Source organism: Ursus americanus, chromosome 2 (genome assembly GCF_024610735.1).
Source record: "Ursus americanus isolate L20-20 chromosome 2, mUrsAme1.1.p, whole genome shotgun sequence".
Classification (NCBI taxonomy): domain Eukaryota; kingdom Metazoa; phylum Chordata; class Mammalia; order Carnivora; family Ursidae; genus Ursus; species Ursus americanus.
This window is the reverse complement of record NC_142128.1, coordinates 67,032,725-67,055,933: the sequence shown is the minus strand read 5'-3', so window position 1 is coordinate 67,055,933 and position 23,209 is coordinate 67,032,725. Positions and strand designations below refer to the sequence as shown.

The window sequence follows — 23,209 nt, the reverse complement described above, 5'->3', positions numbered from 1 at the left end:
AATACAGGTGCATAGTGCAAAGCACATCATTGTCCTTCATGACAGCATAGAACTTCATTGTACGGCTGTCCTACTTTAAATTTAGCTGTTATCATATTTATAGTTAAATCATAGCCATGTACGTATGTCATTTCTGCTTGTGTGTGAGTACAAGTATAGGACAAACTTTTGGATGTAGAATTGCTGGGTCAAAGTACAGAGATGTTCATTTTTACCAGTTTTTTTTTTTTAAGATTTTATTTATTTATTTGACAGAGATAGAGACAGCCAGCGAGAGAGGGAACACAAGCAGGGGGAGTGGGAGAGGAAGAAGCAGGCTCCCAGTGGATGAGCCTGATGTGGGGCTCAATCCCAGGATCCCGGGATCACGCCCCGAGCCGAAGGCAGACGCTTAACGATGGAGCCACCCAGGCACCCCCATTTTTACTAGTTTTTATAACAAAAGTAACATATATATAGTAAAACAAGATTCGAACCAGTAGCAAAAAGTATTTTTGAATACTTGAAAAGTATTCAAAAGTGAAAAGTGGAAAGTGAAGTCTCCTTTCTACTTCGGACATCCAGCTCCACGTTCCTCAGTTAATCACTTTTAATAGATTCTCCAGAAAGTAGTCCTTGCCTCAGCGTGTGTGTGTGTGTGTGTGTGTGTGTGCTGTTTAGATTATACTTGCATCTAATTTTTAATTTTTTTAAATTTTATTTATTTGAAGTAATCTCTGCACCCACTGTCAAGTCATAAGCCCAGATCAGGAGTCGTGTGCTCTTCTGACTGAGCTAGCCAGGCGCCCCTATACTTGCATTTTAGGAGAGAAATTCTGCGATTGTTTGGAAGAGAGATAAGAGAGGGCAAGGTGGAGAGGCAGCAAAACCAGCGAAGAGGCGTGGCAGCAATCCGGAAAATGAGCGACACGTGACAGGGCCTCCACTAGGCAGAAGCAATGGGAATGGAAAAGAAAAATGCAGATTCAAGAGATCTTTAGGAGGCCAAGTCAATAAGGTTCCTAAGTATTTGGACATGGGAGGTGAGGAAAAGAGAGGAGTCCTCGTTCTCTCCCAGATTTCTGACCGTGTAACTGGGCGGATGGTGGGTGACCCCACCCACGAAGGCAAAGATGTCAGGAAGAGGAGGAGATGTTGGAGACACGGGGTGGTGATTTCGTTTTGGTAAGCTGAATTTAAAGTGACTCTGAAACATCCAATTGGAGATTCCTGTAGGCAGCTGGACAGAGATCTGGGTCAGAGATACAGGTCTGAGTCACCACGTAAAATTAATTCATAGTTGAAACCAGGGAAGTGGATGGATAACCCAGAGAGAGAATGCAGAGTGAGAAAAGATGAGGGCTGAGGACTGAATCCTGGGGAACACCAACCATTAAGTGGGGGATGGAGGAAGAGGATCATGCAAAGAGACTAGAGAACAGGCAGCCAGAGAATTTGGAAGGAAGCCAAGATAGAATTTTGTCCTTTCAATCATGGGGCGGGGGCGCCTGGGTGGCTCAGTCGGTTAAGCATCTGCCTTCAACTCAGGTCATGACCTCAGGGTCCTGGGATCAAGCCCCGTGTCAGGCACCCTGCTCACCAGAGAGTCTGCTTCTCCCTCTCCATCCCTCTCCCCTGCTCATTCTCTCTCTCTCAAATAAATAAAAAATCTTAAAAAAAAAAAAAAAGCTTTAAACCATGGGAGGGGGAGTTTAAAGAAAGAAAAAATGGGGGCACCTGGTGGCACAGTTCATTAAGCATCCGACTCTTGGTTTGGGCTCAGGTTATGATCTCAGGGTCATGAAATCAGCTCCACAATCAGCGTGCTTGGGATTCTCTGTCCCACTCCCTCTTCCCCTCCCCTGCTCACATGAGCACATGTGCTGGCGGGCTCTCTCTCTGTCTCCAAGGATGGAAGGAAGGAAGGAAGGAAGGAAGGAAGGAAGGAAGGAAGGAAGGAAGGAAGGCAGGAAGGAAGGAAGAAAAAAAGAAAGAGAAAGAAAAAAAATGGTGAATGAGTGTCAAATGATTGCATAATGATTTGGAGTTAGACATGAGTGTGAAGCCTGACTTTGCTACTCACTACCAATGACCCCTTGGACTCATCACTAGAACTTTATAAGTGTTTATGAAAGAAGGTTAATAATAATACCTATCTGAGTAACAGGTAACAGTAGTAATCTAACAGCTATTTTGAGGATTCAGTTGGATAATGTATATAAAAAATGGTTAGTGTAGTGCTTGGCACATGATAAACTCTCAATATAACTGGTTACTAAGAAAAAGAAGAAAAATAAGCACTAAAAAGGAGCCATTCCATTTAAAACTTGACCCCACTGTGGTAATTTCAGAGAAGCCATGAGGATGTAAATGTAAATGAAATACATTGAAGAGGGGCCCCTGGGTGGCTCAGTCAGTTAAGAGTCAGGCTTCGGCTCGGGTCACTATCCTAGGGTCCTGGCATCAAGCCCTGCATCGGGCTCCTTGGAGCCTGCTTCTCCCTCTCCCTCTACTGCTCCCCCTGCTTATGCTCTCTCTCTCTCTCTGCATCTCTCTCTCTCTGTCAAATATATAAATAAATAAAATCTTAGAAAAAAAAAAAAATACATTGAATAGTGTATGTGAGGTGAAAAAGTAGCCAAGGACCTTGGCAATAAAGATAAGATGAGAAATTAGGTGCACCAGAGAAAAAGAAGGAACTGAGCATAAGACTTCGTCACCACCCAATTTTTCTTTCTAAATAGAAGGGGGAGTCTTGTATGTTGCTAGGCTTGGGGGAACAACTATAGAGAGACAGGTTTAAAAATACAAGAGACTGAACGTCACCACTATTTCAGTCTTTCTGAGACACAACTTTGCACACTTTCTACCTTTCTACAAACTTTCTACTTTTTTGTTCCTGTCCCAAACCCTTTGAGGAACCCCTATTGTTTAAGCAATATTATTTATTTATTTATTTATTTATTTATTTATTTATTTATTTAAAGATTTTATTTATTTATTCGACAGAGATAGAGACAGCCAGCGAGAGAGGGAACACAAGCAGGGGGAGTGGGAGAGGAAGAAGCAGGCTCATAGCGGAGGAGCCTGATGTGGGGCTCGATCCCATAACGCCGGGATCATGCCCTGAGCCGAAGGCAGACGCTTAACCGCTGTGCCACCCAGGCGCCCCATAAGCAATATTATTTAAACGCCTTCCCAACATTCAAGGTCTTCTAGATTCTTGCTCACACCTACTTTTACACTGTTCTCTCTTTCTCTAACCTGGGGACTCCTCCAGTTGAATTTCTCTCCTCACCCCGTCAGGGGTTTCCTTACCTAGCTTTTTTCCTTCTCTTCACTTACCTCTTACCTCTGGCCTGCTCAAGTCTCACTCCCTCTAGAAAGCATCTCCTGAAACACTGCACTTTTCAGTGGCCACCTCCTCCTTTCTAACGCTTCTAGAACTAAAGTAGAGGTTGTAGACCAGCCCACAAAGTGATTTCTGTTGTTATTGTTTTATTTGGATTAGCTTCCAAGTTGGTGAATTAGAAATTGTCACATAAAACTTGAATTTCCAGTTTCTCTTTAAAAATCAGATGTGGTGACGATGAGTCTGCATCCCCTCCTGGCAAGAATGGGCTGGAGTTCGTGGTAACAGCTGGCCTTCTGCTAGGGCACGGACTCCAAGTCTTACCCTTGCAGCTGCTCGCCGTAGTCATATACACATGGGTCTGGCTCATGTAAGTATTTGAGTTTGTAACCATGGCTGGATACTTGGTGTGCACTCCCTGGTAGTTATTTATCTTTATATCTATCACGTCTTCCAGAAAACTTCCACATGGGCATTTCCACACCTTAGGCCCATTTGGGATCCCCCACAAAGCCCAGCACAGCAGCCTAAACATAGGAGTAGAGTTAGTGTAAGGTAATTGAGGATGATGAGGATGAAAACTAGTCTGTCTTTTCTTAAACAACCCATCGCCCAATAAAACCAGTTACCCCACCCCAAAATTAAATACCAAGAAAAAAAAGTTCCATATGAGGAAATAAAACAACCTAAGAACACACATTGGGAGTGAAGAGGGGAAGGCAGTCCTAGGAAGGTTGATTTCAGTGAAACCAGTTCTGGTCTTGCAACTAGAGCAGAATGTTGAAATGTATCTGTTGTAGTTAGTTAGCAGGTGTTTGTGATTTCTATTTAAGGTTTCTTGCTAGACGGCTCTGTTGGTCCCTATTTCCTCACTCATGTCAGACAGCTGAGCTCCAAAGGCAGGAAGGAAAAGAGAACAGATGATGGACACTGGTGATGGACACTGGGTTGGAGACATGTAAGTATAGAAATGGCTTTCAAGAATACCCCTATTACCCACTGTGCGGACTCATCTAGCATTATGACCCAAAGTCAAAGGGCCAGAGGTCAGATCTTGATGTAAGTGGCACGTAGATTACGGAGGAGAGACAAGGTTTGAAATGTATGGAGCCAGCAGCTAGTCTGTGGAAAATTCTTTCAGTCATCACACTTGTAAAATTGTCAGTGGAAGATTCAGTTATCACTAATACCTGGTATGGTAGAAAGCATCCAAGATAGGCCCCAGCGATCTCTGCCTCGCATTATGCGTGTCCTGCTGAAACTTACTGCAAAACAACCTTACAGTGGAATGGGAACTGTTAAAAAGAATAAAGTAGGCCTCTAAGCACTGATGACCATTAAAAGATATTCAAGATACATTGTACAGTGGGGAAAAAAGCAAACTGCAAAACAATATGGATAGTACAGATAGTTTTAGCTTGTTCCTATTTTAAAAACACTATTTTTTTCATTCTAAAACATATATCCGTTCAACTTTTAATATCTCTGATTAATGGCCTGTCAGAGGTTAATTGGCTGTTTTTTTTTTTTTTTTTTGGTCTTTAAGTTCTATAAAATAAGATGTGTCTTATTGCTTTACACTTGAGGAAATATGATATAACTATATATAGTATACTGATCAGCACAGGACTGCAGCTTGCAAAGCCCTGAGCTGAAAAACCCTTCAGTTGTTTGGCTAGCCTTCTGCTAAACTGAAAAACCCTATCTAGGTGTTGTGGCACAGACAGAAATTGGTTATCAGGAACCTGCTTCTTAGGCCTGGTTGACATGGCAATCACAGAGTATTGTCACGTAAGGCAGGGATTGGGGCTAAGATTCTAATGTTGTGCCTTCTCACTTTGAAAGGAGATAAAGGCCCAAGTGTGAGGAGACCCAGGACTGCTCTGACCTGTGCTGGCTGAGGCTCCCACGCCAAGCTGGTCTGGTATCTGGTGGAACAAGGCTGGGAGGAAATAAAAGGTGCCTGGAGTCCCATCTGCTTTACCATCAAATGTATGCTTTCTTAGTAATAGAACTGTATCCTTTATCCAAGTTGGGTAAAATGTTGCCAGCAAGTTCTGTTGAGCCACTGACCCAGAGGGGATCTTGGGCTCCTACTCCCTCGGAGTAATAGATTTAGGCCCATTTGCATACAAAAACGTTAGAAAGAATATATGTTAAATTAGTGAGAGATTATTTTGCAGGAATGAAATTCATGGAGAGTTAAATGTTCTATGGTTGTGTATTACTTAAAAAAATTTTAAAACCACTTATATGTATTACTTTTATAATCAGAGGGGAAAAAGGTAAACACATTCAAACTGGAAAGTACAGGATAATGTTAATAATGAAGTGGCCAGGCGACCACTCGGTTTTCCTTCCCTACTCCAGCCCTCACGAATCTTGTATTGAGCATGAACTATTTTTTTCAATACATAAATTTGTTTTAAGAAATAAAAGAAATTCCCCCAAACCCAATTTCACCTCTTCAAATAAAAATAAAGGCAAAAATCCTTCAACATTGTATGGGGAAAGTAGTTTACTTCTAAATGAAAACTATACATGGTTCAGGCGATTTATTCATGAACCAAATTCTACGAGGGCCTACTGTCTGGTAGACACAGTTCTCGCGGCTTTCTTGCTTACTACCTCATTTGATCCAAAAAAAAAATTTTTTTTTAAATCAAACACTCTTTCAAGAACCCCGTAAGTTTCTAAAAACGCATTCCCCCCAAAACGAAGAAACCCCCACGTCCTAGCGCCTCCCCTCTCACGTGACCCAGTGACCCGGGGAAGCCATCTTAAGCATCGCCTCATAGAGGATACTACATCTCCCAGAATCCTCTCGCCTCGCGTCGTGCTGGCACTTTTACTGGCCGAGTCTTAGAGCTGAGCCTGTAGCCAGGCGCCATCTTTGACGCTGGCAGTCTTGGATTTCTGCTGGTGTTGCTGCTGTGAGGACGGCGGGCGGCAGCGGCTAAGAAAGAAGAAAGACGTGGCAGCAAGCGGGAGTCGGGGACGGTGTCGGCGGTTCGGTAAAGTTTCTGTTTTCTGGTAACTAGACCCGTTTTTTGATTCCCGGTGACTCGGGGCAGGGGAGGTGGGGGAGAGGGCGAGGGGAGTGGCCGCGGCCTCCCCTCGCCCGTGGGTTGCGGCCTAGCCCGGGAAGTCAGAGCGGGTCCTTCGGCCCCGCCGTAACGACCCCCCTCCCCCACCTCCCGCCCGCCGCCCTCGCCCTCGCCGGGGCGAGCTGGGAGCCCCGGGCTCCCGCTCACAGTTCCATCCACCCCACCCCCACCCCCTACACCCCACCCCCACGGCGCCTGCTCCTTTCCCAACAACCTTCCTCCCCTCCCCCACATCCGGTGTTGGCGAAACCGTAGGAGCCCGGAGGAGCCCCGGAAAGCCGGCTTGTTCCCCGACTCCCGGAGAGAGAACTGACACTAGATTGCTTTCTTCGCGACAACAGTTTCCCTAGTTTAGCGGACCCCCACTGCCTAAATCAGACTGAGTGCCAGGAGCTGAATTTACCTACTCTCGTTCCTCTCCAGGGTCCCACTACTTGGGAGATACTCTCAAACTCCACATACTGAAAGCCACCGACCTTAATCCGGTATCCTACACCCCTTCCCTACCTTAATTAACTCCCACCCCAGCCCTCCGCATCGGAGTCAAGAACAACAGGGACACTTCCGTTCTCCTTGTAGGATTGATGAAACCGTAATGAAGAACACCCCCTAAAGTCCCATAATCGGTGCGGATTCCTATGGGGAAGGCCCATGTTGTTGACATCTTGCAGGCCTTGGTTCTGGACCTTGAGAAGGAGGCGGTGGAACTAGTGATAGCGATGCTTTTTAGGGTAAATGTATGTAGGTATCGGGTGAAGGGGAGGGATCAACCGAAAAGGAATGAAAGTGGATTAAAGCTCAAATTTCAGTTTTTGCTGTTCATATAGAGTTCAACTCATGAGTTACTCATTTACAGGCAGTAGAGCTTCTCCAGTCTAAAAATGTCTGAAAACTAAATTCGGATTAACTCTTGATACAAACAGTAAATTGAAAATGCAGCTTGTGACCTTTTAAACTTTTATTCTCAAAACACTTTTTTTAGCCATCCACATTTTTAAAAATTTTATTATTTTTATTTAGAGCTGAAAGGGCTCAACTAGCATTTGCTGTTAATGACCAGTATGTGGAGTCTGCTTTATATTGCCAGAATTGACTTTTTGGGTTGTATTGTCAAATCACAGTCCTAAATGATGAATGTTGAATGATGCACTATGTTTTTGTTTAAGTGAAATTTCCTGAAAATAATTAATTTCAGAATTAAGGGAATTTGATGTTGCTACCATGACACATCATAAAAGTATATATTTTAAAAGCTGAAGGCATATCAAGGAGATGTAGTTCTTGATGAAGCAGAAAGAACATGGGCCTGGGATTTGGAAGACCTGGCTTCTAGCTGCTGCTAACTCTATGACTCTGGGAAAGTGGGCCTCGAGTTCTTTTTTTCTGTAACATGAAGAGATTGGACTATTTGAAATCAGATTCAGAACTCAGAAGTTGGAAGGGATCATAAAGCCCTCTAAGAAAAGAATTTGGGAATGTTCTCCATTGCTGTCACTTTTCCTCCAAAAATAACCTGGCTTGGAAGTCATTGTTCCAGAGGGAATCTGATTCCCTGTAGAAATTGGAGACAAGGTAATGCAATTAGGGAGGAACGGCTATATTTCTGTTTGAGTAATAAACCCACTAACAGATTCTGGTACGAATTTTGGAGACATAAAAAGAATGAGTGTATGTACCTTAAGTGTACCAGTTTCCTCACTCTCTCCTGGCAGACGATGCAGCACTTATAGTGGTGCTGGGATTCTGGGATGTGTTCCTATTAATTCCAATACAGATGAAGAAGACGTGATAGAGGGAAAGATGGTGGCAGAAGGAATGGATAAAGAGGCAAAATTGCCTGCTAAAAAGAAAAGAAAGAAGGGTTTACGGATTAAGGGGAAAAGGCGAAGAAAAAAACTGATCCTTGCGAAAAAGTTTAGTAAGGATTTGGGATCTGGGAGACCTGTTGCAGATACCCCTGCTTTATTAGCTTCCAGTGCCCATGAGCAGGATGAAGAAAGTCTTTTTGAGAGTAATATAGAAAAACAGATCTATCTACCTAGTACCAGAGCCAAGACCTCCATTGTATGGCACTTCTTTCATGTTGACCCCCAGTATACCTGGCGGGCTATTTGTAACCTCTGTGAAAAAAGTGTTAGCAGGGGTAAACCAGGCAGCCATCTGGGGACATCTACTCTGCAACGACATCTGCAGGCAAGGCATTCACCTCACTGGACCAGGGCCAACAAATACGGAGTCACTAGTGGGGAGGAGGATTTTACTTTGGATGTGCCTTTATCTCCCTCTTCCGCTGGAAGCAATGGAAGCTTTGAATATATGTCTACTGATCCATTAGATGAAAATAGAATGGGTAAGAAACGTGATAAATCAGTGTCTGATGCCCTGAGGGCAGAAAGAGGGAGATTTCTCATCAAAAGTAACATTGTCAAGCATGCCTTAATTCCTGGAACAAGAGCCAAGACATCTGCAGTTTGGAATTTTTTTTATACTGATCCTCAGCACATCTCAAGAGCTGTGTGTAATATATGTAAAAGAAGCGTGAGCCGGGGTAGGCCAGGTTCTCACTTAGGAACATCAACACTTCAACGACATCTGCAGGCCACACATCCCATCCATTGGGCTGTTGCCAACAAAGACAGTGGTGCGGTTGGAAATGGATTAGATGAGGCTGAGACTGAGAGAAATGATCTCTTAAGCGACCCTCTGCGTGGAGAGAAGTCTACAGGCAGCCACGATTTAACAGCTGAGGACCTTAGTGACTCTGATTCAGATGAACCTCCTGTGTTAGAGGTTGAAAACAGTAGAAGATCTGAGAGTCCTGTTCCTGTCGCAGAGCAAGACACTCTAACACTTGCACAGGAGAGAGAAACAACGTGTTCTGAAAATTCAGTCTCAAGTCAAATAAGTCAGGCAATTATTCAAATGATTGTGGAGGATATGCATCCTTACAACTATTTCTCAACTCCAGCCTTTCAGAGGTTCATGCAGATTGTGGCCCCTGACTATAGGTTACCATCTGAGACTTACTTTTTCACGAAGGCTGTACCTCAGTTGTACGATTGGGTCAGAGAAAAAATTTTCTTAACTTTGGAGAATGTTCAAAGCCAAAAGATCCACCTGACTGTGGACATATGGACGCATGACCCATCCACTGACTATTTCATTGTGACTGTACACTGGGTCTCTTTGGAAACTGCACCTTCTTCCAGTAATGGCAGGATCCCCAATTTCAGAAAGTGGGCAGTACTTTGTGTAACAGGGCTGGCCAAAGACTGCTTGATAACCAACATTTTACAAGAATTAAATGACCAGATTGGTCTGTGGCTTTCTCCTAATTTCCTCATTCCTAGCTTCATTGTTTCTGATAATTCCTCTAACGTGGTACATGCAATCAAAGATGGAGGTTTTACCCATGTGCCATGCTTTCTGCATTGTTTAAATATAGTCATTCAGGACTTTTTTTGTGAGCACAAAAGTATTGAGAATATGTTAGTAGCTGCTAGGAAAACCTGTCATCATTTTAGTCATTCAGTCAAGGCTCGTCAAATTCTGCAGGAGTTCCAAAATGATCACCAACTTCCATGGAAGAATTTGAAGCAGGATGAAACTGGCCATTGGATTTCTACCTTTTATATGTTAAAATGGCTCCTGGAGCATTGCTACTCAGTTCACCATAGTCTTGGTAGAGCTAGTGGAGTTGTGCTCACCTCCCTTCAGTGGACTCTAATGACTTATGTTTGTGATATTCTTAAACCATTTGAGGAGGCCACCCAGAAAGTGAGTGTCAAGACCACAGGATTGAATCAGGTGCTCCCCCTAATCCATCATCTGCTCCTTTCTCTGCAGAAACTCAGAGAAGATTTTCAAATAAGAGGTATTACTCAGGCACTCAATCTGGTGGACAGTTTGTCTCTGAAACTTGAAACTGATACCCTACTGAGTGCCATGCTTAAATCCAAGCCCTGTATCTTGGCTGCTTTGTTAGATCCTTGCTTTAAAAACAGTTTGGAAGACTTTTTCCCTCAAGGTGCTGATTTAGAAACTTATAAGCAGATCCTTGCAGAAGAAGTTTGCAATTATATGGAATCTTCAGAGGTCTGCCATATTGCAACTTCAGATGCTTCTGGTCCCTCAGCCATCATAGGAGCTGATTCGTTTACCTCATCTATAAGGGAAGGCACCTCCAGTTCAGGGTCTTTTGATAGCTCAGCTGTAGATAATGTTGCCATTGGAAGCAAAAGCTTCATGTTTCCTTCTGCCATAGCAGTAGTGGATGAGTACTTCAAAGAGAAGTATTCAGAGATCTCAGGAGGTGGTGACCCTTTGATTTACTGGCAGAGGAAGGTGAGCATATGGCCAGCTTTGACCCAAGTTGCCATTCAGTATCTAAGCTGCCCCATGTGTAGTTGGCAGTCTGAATGTATCTTTACTGCAAATAGCCAGTTTCATCCAAAACAGATCATGAGCCTGGACTTTGACAATATAGAACAGCTGATGTTTTTGAAAATGAACTTGAAAAATGTTAACTATGATTATTCTACATTGGTTCTGAGCTGGGATCCTGGGAATGAAGTTATTCAAAGCAATGAAAAAGAAATATTACCTTAATTTCTTTTTCCTTTTTCCATTTGAAATGGGCAACTTGTTGCTATGTTACTGTATCCTAATTGCTATAGTTGTTATATATAGTTACACTAATTATCCTTCATACACAAGTCTGGGGAAACATGAAAACAAAACGTGCTGAAAATTCCTCAGAAGTAATAATAACGCTGACAGAGTGAAGATTAAAAATTTCACAGTAGTAACTCAATGTAGCTGTCTCTCGAAATTTTGTTTATACCAATTAAGAGAGAAAAGATATTTTTTAATTTAAAAAATATAGTGCAGCATTGAAAGGCTTTAAGCTATTTCTGGCTGGAAGATTGAACTTGTAATTGGTTTTAAGTAAAAATTTCTCCCATCATGGGAAGTTTGCTCTAAAACCAATGAAATTGAGGGAAAAAAAGCATACTAAGCTGGTATTTCTCCCCCTCTCTCCCATTTTTCTATTTCTTTAAAAACCCTGATCCATTCTTAGAGCTTGGCAAAAACAAAACTCACGAAATTTGGAAATTTCTGATTGCCTCCTCATACTGGTCAGCTTTATCATTTCAACTTACTGAGTGTGATAGAGTTACCCTTTATATTTAGGATTGGATCTGTTGTAAAAGGGAAACAGTAGAAGACAATCAGGAAAAAATTACTTTTAGTCTTTGAATTGCCTTTTTTAACCTTTAGAAAATAGTGTAAAAACAATAAAATAAAGATTGTATGGGTACTTCTTACACATTATGGGCAAATGGCATAATAAAAAGTTTACAAAAATTGAAAAAGATTGAATGGGAATTGGAGTAAAAGCCCCAGGAGCATACTTTGGACAAACACATTGTCCATTTCCCAAAGAATGTTTCTCTGATTTTAAGTGATCTTAAATGTCTTTAAATATATATGCTGAATGATCCATAATACTGTATTCTTAACTATGAGATTGTTTTTTGGCTTCTAATCTTAGCTGAACATAAGCACTCGATATTTTCAGATGTTAGGAATCATTACCTCACTGGTAAAATGAGAAAATTGATCTCAGTGATCTTTAAAGTCCCTTTCCACTCTTAAAGTATGTTTCTGTGGTTGAGTGGGAGGCCAGAAAATGATGACTTTTAGTAAAAGTCTATTACAGGTTTCAGACTGAATAACTAATGTAAGATCCCAATTTTTCCTTTTTTTCATTTTAGATTTGGGGATATTCCCTGCCCAAAAATTTCCTGGAAAATTGACTAGTATTAAGTGTGAGTAAAAGGTGTCCACTTTTTTTTAAGTTTTGATTTTAGTTTTGTCTTGGATAGTATTTGGCAAGATTTAGCCTAGAAATTATGTAGTATTTATTACATGAGAATCAAAATTGCTTTGTTACGGGGCTGGTTTCAAAATTTAGAACTCATTTCTATGTATCAAAATCGTTTTTTGTTTTTGTTTTTTGGGTTTTTTGTTTTTTTTGGTTTTTCTTTTTTTTAATTCTTAAATGGTAAATGTACCATTGTGAAATGAAATTTCAACTCCAAAAGTTTACCCTTTTACTAACTGGAGTAAATGAATAATTATAAAGTCTTTAGTTGTAGTCATCACTTGTGGGAGAAAAAAAAAAATGAAACCCGGCTGCATAAGCAAGCCTTCGCAGGGCCAATATTGAATGGCATGCCAGTTGACGCTGGTGTTGCTATAAAAAGAAAAAGTCCTCCCTCAGGTAGAAGCTTTCTGTACTTTGACAGTGCCGGTTCAGGATGGCTGTAACGCTGCTCGCCTCTCCAGCTTGCTGCACCACTCTCTAGTTACTCGATAACTGTACGCTTCTATCATTCTTGGTTAAACACTCCCTGAAGACAATAAATATGATAACGATGTACGTACATCCATATTATACACATTGATTCATGTGTAAGGATTTCCCTTCATGTTTGTTCTGTGGGCTGGGCAAAATTTAGTGTAACATTGATACACGTCATGATACTTTGGTATAAGAGTAAGTTCACTATTTTTATAATGAACCCAAATCTGAAGGCTTTTGTAGTGTATTTTAAAAGGGAAAACTTACCCAAATGTTTTATTTCTACACATTTGTGTATATGTGTGTGTGTGTGTATAAACCAGTTAGTATATATGTATATGTATATTATATACATAAAACACTTTATATTTTTTCATACAAGTATGCTTTTATTATACAGATAATAAAGATGGGGGAAGGTTTCTGTTTTTTTCTTAATAGGTGAAGAAATCTTGAAGACCAGAAATTGGATCTTATTGAATTTTGGTGTTCTTTTCTTTTTTCTTTTTCTTCTTTCTTTTTAAATTATATTGTTCGGCTATGGAAGATGGATTTTTTTTTTTTTTCCAATAATCCTTTGACTCTGAAGTTCATCTTTAAATGAACTCTCTTTTTTGTTGGTTTTTATTTTTGTTTTTGAGGAGATAACTAAGCCTAGCTGTCTCCAGTCTGACAAAGGTTATTCGAATGGACTTAATCTCCCAATAGTTGGGAGATGTTTTAAAAACACGTCCTGTGTTTGAATTGTGGCTGAGAGGTTTCCTTGGCAATGTGAGGAGGAAAATTCTTTCTGCCCCATTATTATTAATTCATGGATTGAGTGTTGGTTCGACCTACAGGCGTAATAGATTGGAACTCAGTGAAGACACAGAGGTTCCTGTTGAGAGCAACCGGCTAATGTAAGTGTGGGAATGGGTTTTTTCTCATTAAAGGAGTGAATATTTTTGTAATTTAAGGCATAATTTTCCTGAATCAGTAAGAAATTTAAAAACCATTGTCAAGATATTTTTTTCTTGTAATTACTTAAAAGCTTTTGGTTTGGGGATGGAAACATTTCCTTCCCCTCCCCCCTTTTTTGATAGTACATGCACTTGATAAAAAAGGTAAAAACAATATACCAAGGTGGAATCGTCCTGTGATTTCATTTCCTCTTAGGAAAGCACTATCAGTAGTTGATCAGGACATAGTTCCATATCCGTGCACATAGCTGTGGCTCATCTGTTTTTTGTTTTTTTTTTTAATGACAAGATAGTATTCCTTTATATGGAAGTGCTGTAGTTTAATACATCTCTCATTGATAGACATTTGGGGTTTTGCCATTAAAATAAAAATAGCCCACATCCAATAACAGCCGCTCGTGAGCTATTTCCCTAGAACCAGTTCTCAAATGTAAATTTGTAGAATTATGACAATTCTCTAAAGAGGTTGTACCAGTTTACTGAGTAATTAGTGATGTCTTTTTTGATTTGTTAAAGTTCTTGACCTATCCTTTTTAGTAAAAATACTAATCTTTGGTCATGTTGCTGATTATTTGCTGTATAAGTGTTTTTCATTTTATGTAGTCAAGTCTATCAGTTTTATTACGATTTTTAACTCTGGTATCATTCTACAAAAAGTTTTTTTTTTTTTCAATCTGAGCTTAGAAAAAAATACCGTGTATTTTTTTTTTTTTTTTGCAGTACTTGGATGGTTATATTTTTTATATTAAAGATGTAATCTAGGGCTACCCTGTGATCCAGCAATCGCACTACTAGGTGTTTATCCAAAGAATACAAAAATACTAATTCAAAGGGTTACATGCACCCAATGTTCATTGCAGCATTATCTACAATAGCCAAATTATGGAAACAGCTCAAGTGTCCATCAATTGATGAATGGGTAGAGATGTGTGTGTGTGTGTGTGTGTGTGTAGTATACAATTAGCTTATAAGAAAGAATGAAATCTTGCAACAACATGAATGGAGCTAGAAAGTATAATGCTAAGTGAAACGAGTCAGAGAAAAACATACCATATGATTTCACTCATGTGGAATTTAAGAAACAAACGAGCAAAGGGGAAAATGAGAGAGAGAGAGAAAGAAAAGCAAATCAAGAAGCCGACCCTCAACTATAGAGAACAAGCTGATGGGTTACCAGAGGGGAGGTGGGTGGGATGATGGGTGAAATAGTTGATGGGGATTAAGGAGTGCGCTTGTGATGAGCACCTGGTGTTATGTGGAAGTGTGGAATCACTATTGTACACCTGAAACTTAATATTACACTGTTTGTTAACTAACTGGAATTTAAATAAAAACTTAAAAAACAAAAATGTAATCTAGGGATTATAGTTATGTGGCATTGCCTCCCCTTACCATAAACATGGTCAATAAAGGTGTCAGATATTGCTTTCCTTTTTGCTAAGCAGAGTTATGAATTCAGAATCTTTTTTTTTTTTTTTTTAATTTATTTGAGACAGAGCGAGTGAGAGAGCATGAGTGGGGTGGAGGGGCAGAAGGAGAGGGAGAAGCAGACCCCGCTGAGCAGGGGAGCCTGATCAGGACTTGATCCCAGGACCCTGGGATCATGACCTGAGCCGAAGGCAGATGCTTAACCAACTGAGCCACCTTGGCGCTCCCAGAATCTTTCTTAGTGTAGTCCTTTAATTAGTGAGCTGAAGCCTCTTTGCCATCTTTGCTTTTATTCCCGTGGAACCTTTTTGTATGAAGTAGAAATTTTTTTTGTTTGTTTTTCCCAAATGGGAGGCCAATTTTTTTGTGTTAATTTCAAATGCTACCTTTTTACAAATCACATTTGTGGACTTGCTTAAATTCTGTTGATCCAACACTCATTTGTTTGAGACTATTACACTTAAATGGTATATTTCATATCCGTTATAATATCAAGGAGACTGAGGTCCTCTCCTAAAATTTTTCTTTGTCTTTCTTACTCTAGATGATTTTACAGTCCATCAGGTTCCAATAATAAACTCTTATCATTTGATGTATACATTATTTGGAGAAGTAAACTGCTTTAAGCCTCTACTCTAGGTCTTCGGCGCCTTAGTAGCTTCACAGTTTTTCAGTTTTTAATTTAACGTGGGTTTTGTATACTTCGTTTTCTTCCTGTATGTTTTACAGCTTTATTGTGAATAGGACTTTGTTACCAAGCTAGCACATAGGAAATTTACTGATTTTTAAAAATACCTTATTAAATATGTTTTAGTTGATTGCTAGATTTTCTAGTTTGCAAGCATATAATCTGCAGGTTCTAAATTTTTTTTGCCGCCTCCTTTCTAGTCTTTATACCTTTCCTTACTTCATGTGCTAGGCTCTGAAACAATGGTGACAGATAGTGGAGACAAGTGCTCCTTTTTTGTTTGTCTGAAATGAGGTCACTTCCAGTGTTTTACCCTTCTGCTTGTGCTGATGGTTTCTTATTGAATGCATGTATGCCAAGGAGGCTCCTTGTACTTTACTGTTTTCATCAGGAGTAGATGCTGCATTTTATCTTTTTTTTAAAGCCATTTTAACTAAAAAAATTCCATTTTTAAATCCTTTTCTTAAACCATGTTTTCCTTTTTGAAATTTTAAGATAGCTGGGGCACTGGGCGGCTCAGTCTGTTAAGTGGCTGCCTTCAGCTTAGGTCATCATCTTGGGGTCCTGGGATGGAGCCCCGAGTCAGGCTCAGCTTGGCGTCTGCTTCTCCCCCCTCCCTGTGCCCCTCCCCCTGGTCATGCTCGCTGTTTCTGTCTCTCTATCAAATAAATAAATAAAAGCTTTAAAAAAATTTTTTTAAGATACCAGAGTTTTTGTTTTTACCCCCCCTTTACTCATTATGTTTATTAATGTAATGAATTTTTTTAATGTTAAAGCACCCTTAGTCCTGGAATAAATGTTTTTTGATCATGTGATCTTATTTTTTTAATATTCTGTAGTTCAGTTTATTTTGGGTTTATGAGCTGTATCATAAATAAGATATCCAAAGCAGTTGTTTTAAACCTTTTTTAAAAAGCAGTGAAATAGTAGAAATGAAGTTCTTTTTCTCAGCTTAGAATACTTCCTTAAGTAATTTTTTCAAGAATACACGGAGTATATAGATGGTATACTTTTTGAGACTTAATGTCTAAAACTTCTTTCAAATCCTGAGGTCTTGAGATGTAGTTTGAAAGGCCAAATCTAAAGTTCACAATTTTCCCTTTAAATTCTGGTGCATAACATTTTGTCTTTTGGCATTTAGAGATTCAGATGATAAGTCAGATGTCAAGTCCGATTTTCTTTGTTATCAGTCTGCTTTTTCCTAGAAATTTGTATGATTCTATCTTTATTGAAAATTCAAAATTTTCAGCGTATCTCTGGTATAGTAGAGATGTCTTTAAGATTTCTTTTTAATTTTTTGGGGGGTGCCTGGGTGGCTCAGCTGTTAAGTGTCTGCCTTTGGCTCAGGTCATGATCCCAGGGCCCTGGGATTGAGCCCCTCATCGGGCTCCTTGCTCGGCAGGAAGCCTGTTTCTCCCTCTCACACTCCCCTTGCTGTGTTCTCTCTCTCGCTGTCTGTCAAATAAATAAACAAAATCTTTAAAAAAAAAAAAAAAGATTAAAAAAATTTTTTTTAAGCAATCTGTACACCCAACATGGGACTTGAACTCACAACCCTGAGATAAAGAGTTGCACCCTTCATTGACTAAGCCTGCCAGGCACCCCAGTAGAGATGTCTTTAAAGAAATTTTCTGCCTGGCATTTAATGAACTCCTTTTGGGTTGGTTTTGTTTTTTTTTTATTGTTGCTTTTTTTTTGTTTGTTTTGGTTTTGGTTTGGGGTTTTGTTTTTTTTTTTTGAAGATTTTATTTATTTGTCAGGGAGAGAGCGAGAGCTCACACAAGCAGGGGAGCAGCAGGCAGAGAGAGAAACAGGCTCCCTGCTGTTTGTTGTATTATTATTTTATTACTATCTCTATCAATTCCATTCCTTTCTTTTAGAATTTCTTTTGTGTAGAAATTGAATCTCCTGGAATTATTTCCATGTTCTGTAACTTTTCTGTTGCGTTAACATCTTTCTGCGTTCTGAGAGATAATCCTGACAATATCTTAAAATTCAGTTTTTGTGTTTTTCATCAGTTCATTGTGCTTTTACTTATATTGAAATCTCTTTTGGGTGGCTCAGTCAGTTAAGCGACCAACTCCTGATTTCAGCTCAGGTCATGATCTTGTGGGGTCCTGGGATCCAGCCCCGCATCAGGCTTACCACTCAGCAGGGTGTCTGCTTTTCTCTCTCCCTCTTCCCCTCCCACTGCACACACATGCTGTTTCTCTCTCTCTCTCTCTAAAATTAAAAAAAAAAAAAAATTAATCTCTTGGGGAAAGAGGCTAGAAATTTGAGTTTTCTTATTTTTTGAACTTTGTTTTGTTTCCACTCTTTCATAGCAATATATTCATTTGTATCAAGCTGTATCCTTTTGGGGTGGAGAGGGGCAGAGAAAGAGGGAGAGAATCTTAAACAGGCTCCATACCCAGTGGGGTACCCACCATTGGCTTGATCTCACAACCCTGAGGTCCTGACCTGAGCTGAAATCAAGAGTCAGACGCTTAACCGACTGAACCACCCAGGAGCCCCTCAAACTGTATCTTTTAAAGCTTACTGAGAACATGACAATTTTAAAGGAATTTCTCCTACATTAATTCAGGGGTGGGATTGGAGAGGGCCAGTTTCTCACCTTAGCTTCCTACTTCTGCTGTTGAAAAGTATTCATATTTTCTTGGTATCATGAATACTTTTGTTTTGCCTTTTAAAACTTAAGAAATTTGGGGTGCCTGGGTGGCTCAGTCATTAAGTGTCTGCCTTTGGCTCAGGTCATGATCCCAGGGTCCTGGGATCGAACCCCACATCTGGCTCCCTGCTCAGCAGGAGGCCTGCTTCTCTTCCCACTCCCCCTGCTTGTGTTCCCTCTCTCACTGTCTCTGTCTCTGTGTCAAATAAATAAGTAAATAAAATCTTAAAAAAAAAAAAACAAATTTATCAGTAGGGGAGCACCTGGGTGGCTCAGTCAGGTAAGCAACTAGCTGCCTTCAGCTCAGATCATGATCTCAGGGTCCTGGGATCAAGCCACTTCGGGCTCCCTGCTCAGGCATGAGCCTGCTTCTCCCTCTGCCCCTTCCTTGCATGTGTTCTCTCTGTCTCAAATAAAATCCTTTTTAAAAAATTCATCAGTATACATCTTGGTTTTGAGTCTTTGCAAACTTGGGATAGTAGTGATTACTGTCTTTTTTTTTTTTTTTTTTTACATCTTTGGGGAAGGGTTTTTTTTTTTTTTTTTTTAATGATTTTTTATTATATTATGTTAGTCACCATACAGTACATCCCCGGTTTCCGATGTAAGGCTCAATGATTCATTAGTTCTGTATAACACCCAGTGCACCATGCAATACGTGCCCTCTTTACTACCCATCACCGGTCTATCCCATTCCCCCACCCCCCTCCCCTCTGAAGTCCTCAGTTTGTTTCTCATAGTCCATAGTCTCTCATGTTTCATTCCCCCTTCTGATTACCCCCCCTTTCTTTATCCCTTTCTTCCCCTACTGATCATCCTAGTTCTTATGTTCCATAGATGAGAGAAATCATATGATAGTTGTCTTTCTCTGCTTGACTTATTTCACTTAGCATTATCTCCTCCAGTGCCGTCCATGTTGTAGCAAATGTTGAGAACTCGTTCTTTCTGATAGCTGAGTAATATTCCATCGTATATATGGACCACAACTTCTTAATCCAGTCATCTGTTGCAGGGCATCTCGGCTCCTTCCACGATTTAGCTATTGTGGACATTGCTGCTATGAACATTGGGGCGCATATGGCCCTTCTCTTCACTACGTCTGTATCTTTGGGGTAAATACCCAGTAGTGCAATGGCTGGATCATAGGGTAGCTCAATTTTTAACTTTTTAAGGGACCTCCACACTGTTTTCCAGAGTGGCTGTACCAACTTGCATTCCCACCAACAATGTAGGAGGGATTGGGGAAGGGTTTTTTGGCCATTTTCTTGAATGGCAGTTATATTCTCCCCTCCCCCTCATAGAAAGATACAGAAGTTCAGTGTTTAAAACAGATACACGAAGTAACTGTTCTGTTGAAACATTAGCAAGACTGTGTCCATCTGCTCAGCATTCAGTCTTCATCCTCTGCTTACCTCTGAGGGAGTTTTACGCAGCCTAATTTTTTTTTAATGCAAAACAACAACAACAACAACAAAAAACCCTAACATGCAATTCATGCTATTTTGTTACCATTTCATAAGTACCATTTTGTTGCTTGATGAGTAGCTTGGGGGTTCCTGAAACAAGCAACAGTTTCATATTCGTTCTTTGGGATGTCGTTTTTCAAGAATGTAATTGACCCGTAAGCCTTTTTTTCCTTTCTAAAATATTTTTCAATTGTAAAACTTTTTCATTCTCCTATGATTAGTACTTTTGCTTTTTGCATATGCGTCATTATAATTATTTGAATGTCCCTTAGAGACTTGATCCTTTTTGGGTTTTTTGTTTGTTTTTTTGTTTTATAGGCTGTTTTTTAAGTTACTTTTGGTGTACCTTCCATTACAGAATGAATTCCTTGTGTTTGGGGTCGGGGAATCCTACTAGTGGCTCAATGAGGTGCTATTAAAGGTCCAACCCTTGTCCCACTCTAGTGGATCCTTGATGGGCAAGCCAGTTAAGGCAGACTTAAATTTTTTAGTATATATATATGTTGCCTTGTATTAGAAAATTGAAGGTTATTCTTAACATAAAATAATAAATAGCCACCTATACTCCTACCAACCACTCTAGCAGTAACTGTTGCTAACATTTTGGTTTTGTTTTCCAAACCCTGTTGCTTCATCTTCGTCAGCATTTAGTGGTGTCAGTGTTCTGGATTTTGGCCATTCTAAAAATAATTTGCAATTCCCTAGTGACATATGATGAGTATCTTTTCATATGTTTATTTACTATCTGTGTGTCGTCTTTGATGAAGTGTCTGTTTAGATCTTTTGCCCATTCCTTAATTGATTTGTTTTCTTGTTGAGTTTTAAATGTTCTTTGTATATTTTGGATACCAGTCCTTTATAAGTTATGTATTTTGCAAAGATTTTTTCTCCCAGTCTGCGACTTGTCTTTTCATTCTCTTAATAATCCTTCCACAGAAACCTCACCAGACACTCCTTTAAAGTTCGGATTTTCTGGTAGCGGTTTCTCGTAGGCTTTTTCTGTCAAGTAGCTCAAAACTTCTAGCTTCTATTGGTGACCTGATTTCAAAGCTTCTTCCACATTTTTAGATATTTTTTCAGCCACACCCCATTTCCTGGTACCAAAATCTGTAATACACTGCATATTACCACGTTGTTTGGATGTACCATAATTTTTTAAAACAGACCCCAGTTTCTGAACATTTAGGTGTCTGGATGTGTCTTCATTTTTAGAAGCAAAGTGGTAGTGAACTTTCTTGTGTTTTATTACTTTGCATATGGGTTGAATATTAACCTCAGGATAAATTCTAGAAATGAAATGGTGAGTCAGAGAGTTTGCAAATTTTAAAGGTTTTATTATATGTTTAGTGGCAGACTCTTAATTCCTAACCTAGGTTGCTGACTTCAAGGCTGGTTTTTATTGTGGCCTGGTCTTCTTGAATTAGGATTATTAATTAGTGGGAGATATGACTGAATTTGATTTAATTGATTTCAAGTTGTAGATCAGTGTTTCTGAAACCTGGTCTCTGATGTACGAGTGTGCAGAAACCCTTTCCAAATTCTGGCATGTGCTCTTGTCATGTGTTTTTACTTTTGTAGAAGCTTTTTAGAACACTTCAGTGTGGGGGCCTTGGTGTGGCAAGGGCTGAGGGTGGGGACTGTTCATGGTTTTTGTAAGCACTGTTTTATGGGAAGAATCCCAAGGACGACTTGTGCTCCTTGTTGTGACTGGTGTGCAATTCCTTGGCCATCTTCATTCCATAAGCTAGTTCTACAGATGTATCCACGGGCAGTTGTTTCAGTTATTCGAGTGAAACAGTTTTTCCCACCTACTTACAGTTACATACTTTTGAAATAAAAATGCTTGTGAATATTGGAACTTTTGTCAGATGAAAAAAATCTAGTTTGTCAGCAATGTAGATTTAGCACATATCCTGTGTAAAATACTATAAGTCCCATTCATGACCTAAAATGTGGATCATTTATGGAGTTAGTGCTTACTTAATCTTATGCTGAAGCCGTGTAACAAGCTCCATAGAGAATACAAAAGAAGGGCATGGCTGTCCTTAACAAAAGTTTTACATTATAAAGGAGAATGTATAAAGTTCACATAAGAATAAAATATTAATCAGGGTTCACAAAGCTCTGAATAGGCAAGTACATAATACAGTTAAAATTTGGTTTTAACAATTGGCTTTCAGTTGAGGTGATTTGGAGGAGGAAGTCGAAAGAATTTATCTGAAATACTTTTAATGCATGTCTTCTCATTTTAGGATTGCATTTTAAAGACGATTTCTCTGATTGAGTTGTCTTTTGGAAGATTAAACCCATTTCAAGAGGACTTGGAGCTGGTCCTCGCCTTGAGGAAGCAGTGGCTTGTTTTCAAGAAGCCACTTCTGATCTAAGGATCTACCCAGCATGCCTAATCAAGGAGAAGACTGCTATTTTTTTTTCTATTCTACATGTACCAAAGTAAGAATTGGCGTCTTTAAAATGAGTTCTTTCTACAGTTTCTCTAACGAGATTTGATAAGATTTTCCCAATACACTAAGTTTTTATGTTTTGTTTTGCTCCACCATTTATTACCTGCTATCATCTTCTTAGGAGAGAATAGTACTCCTGGGAGAATTCATTGTTCATCCTTTTTTCCTCTTCATTTTGTTCTTTATGTTCTTCATTTTCTACAAAAGTGAAAAAGTCCACTTTTAGTCATCATTTACTGTTCTCTTATTGATAATAATTATCTGTTAATAGTTAATAATTACCTATTAATAATTACCCTGTTAGGGTGCCTTTGCTTTTAATTAGGAGCGCTTTGCCCTGGCTATAAACTTTGGCTGTATTTACGTTGTATTAAATGAATGGGTGGGTTGTATTGTACTTCTAGAAACTGTCGTGGGTTGAATTTGACTTTTTTCTTCAGATTTCCTGCTGAGTAAAAAGCTATTCTTCTAAATATGCTTTTGTAGCATTTTTTCTTTTTCTCTGTCAAAACTTCCTGTTTTTCTGCTTGATTCTTCGGCAGCTCCATTCAGATCTATTCACTTTTCTGTTCCTTTGCGACTAATTCTATAAATGTATATGTTGTTAGAAAAACTTCTGAAATCTTCTCAGTGCTATGTTAAAGTGATCAGTTTTGAGCAAAGCTCGGAGCATATACAGCATTTCGTCTCAGATACTGCCATTGCAGACGTATATAGTGAAGCGTGGAATTAC

The 23,209-nt window shown here is 39.7% G+C and overlaps 3 protein-coding genes across 4 annotated transcripts in view; all 3 read left to right on the top strand.

Annotated features, from left to right (window-relative positions):
- Nucleotides 1-6,283: 6,283 nt before the first annotated feature.
- ZC3H11A (zinc finger CCCH-type containing 11A) overlaps nucleotides 6,284-23,209 on the top strand; it is a 43,132-nt gene continuing 26,206 nt past the window's right edge. Inside the window, exons 1-4 of one of the 2 annotated variants that reach the window (XM_087856927.1) lie at nucleotides 6,284-6,364; nucleotides 12,216-12,269; nucleotides 13,645-13,704; nucleotides 22,267-22,465. In XM_087856927.1, the coding sequence (XP_087713053.1) occupies nucleotides 22,412-22,465 (54 nt within the window). In that variant the 5' untranslated portion in view covers nucleotides 6,284-6,364; nucleotides 12,216-12,269; nucleotides 13,645-13,704; nucleotides 22,267-22,411. Of the gene's footprint in view, nucleotides 6,365-7,145; nucleotides 7,170-12,215; nucleotides 12,270-13,644; nucleotides 13,705-22,266; nucleotides 22,466-23,209 lie in introns of those variants that run through there. The other variant, XM_045787599.2, reaches the window with a different exon arrangement.
- ZBED6 (zinc finger BED-type containing 6) lies at nucleotides 7,169-13,378 on the top strand. Its single transcript, XM_045787596.2, has one exon. It carries the CDS (start codon nucleotides 8,101-8,103, stop codon nucleotides 11,044-11,046), a length of 2,946 nt encoding a protein of 981 aa, XP_045643552.1. The 5' UTR covers nucleotides 7,169-8,100; the 3' UTR covers nucleotides 11,047-13,378.
- Nucleotides 12,762-13,378, top strand: LOC148110646 (uncharacterized). Its single transcript, XM_087856937.1, is given in 2 exon segments — nucleotides 12,762-12,781; nucleotides 12,783-13,378. Coding segments are annotated over 2 exon segments (96 nt in total). The 3' UTR covers nucleotides 12,859-13,378.

What these genes read in the sequence shown, in the direction of transcription:
- ZBED6 (XM_045787596.2), top strand. Translation starts at nt 8,101, where the DNA reads ATGAGTGTATGTACCTTAAGTGTACCAGTTTCCTCACTCTCTCCTGGC.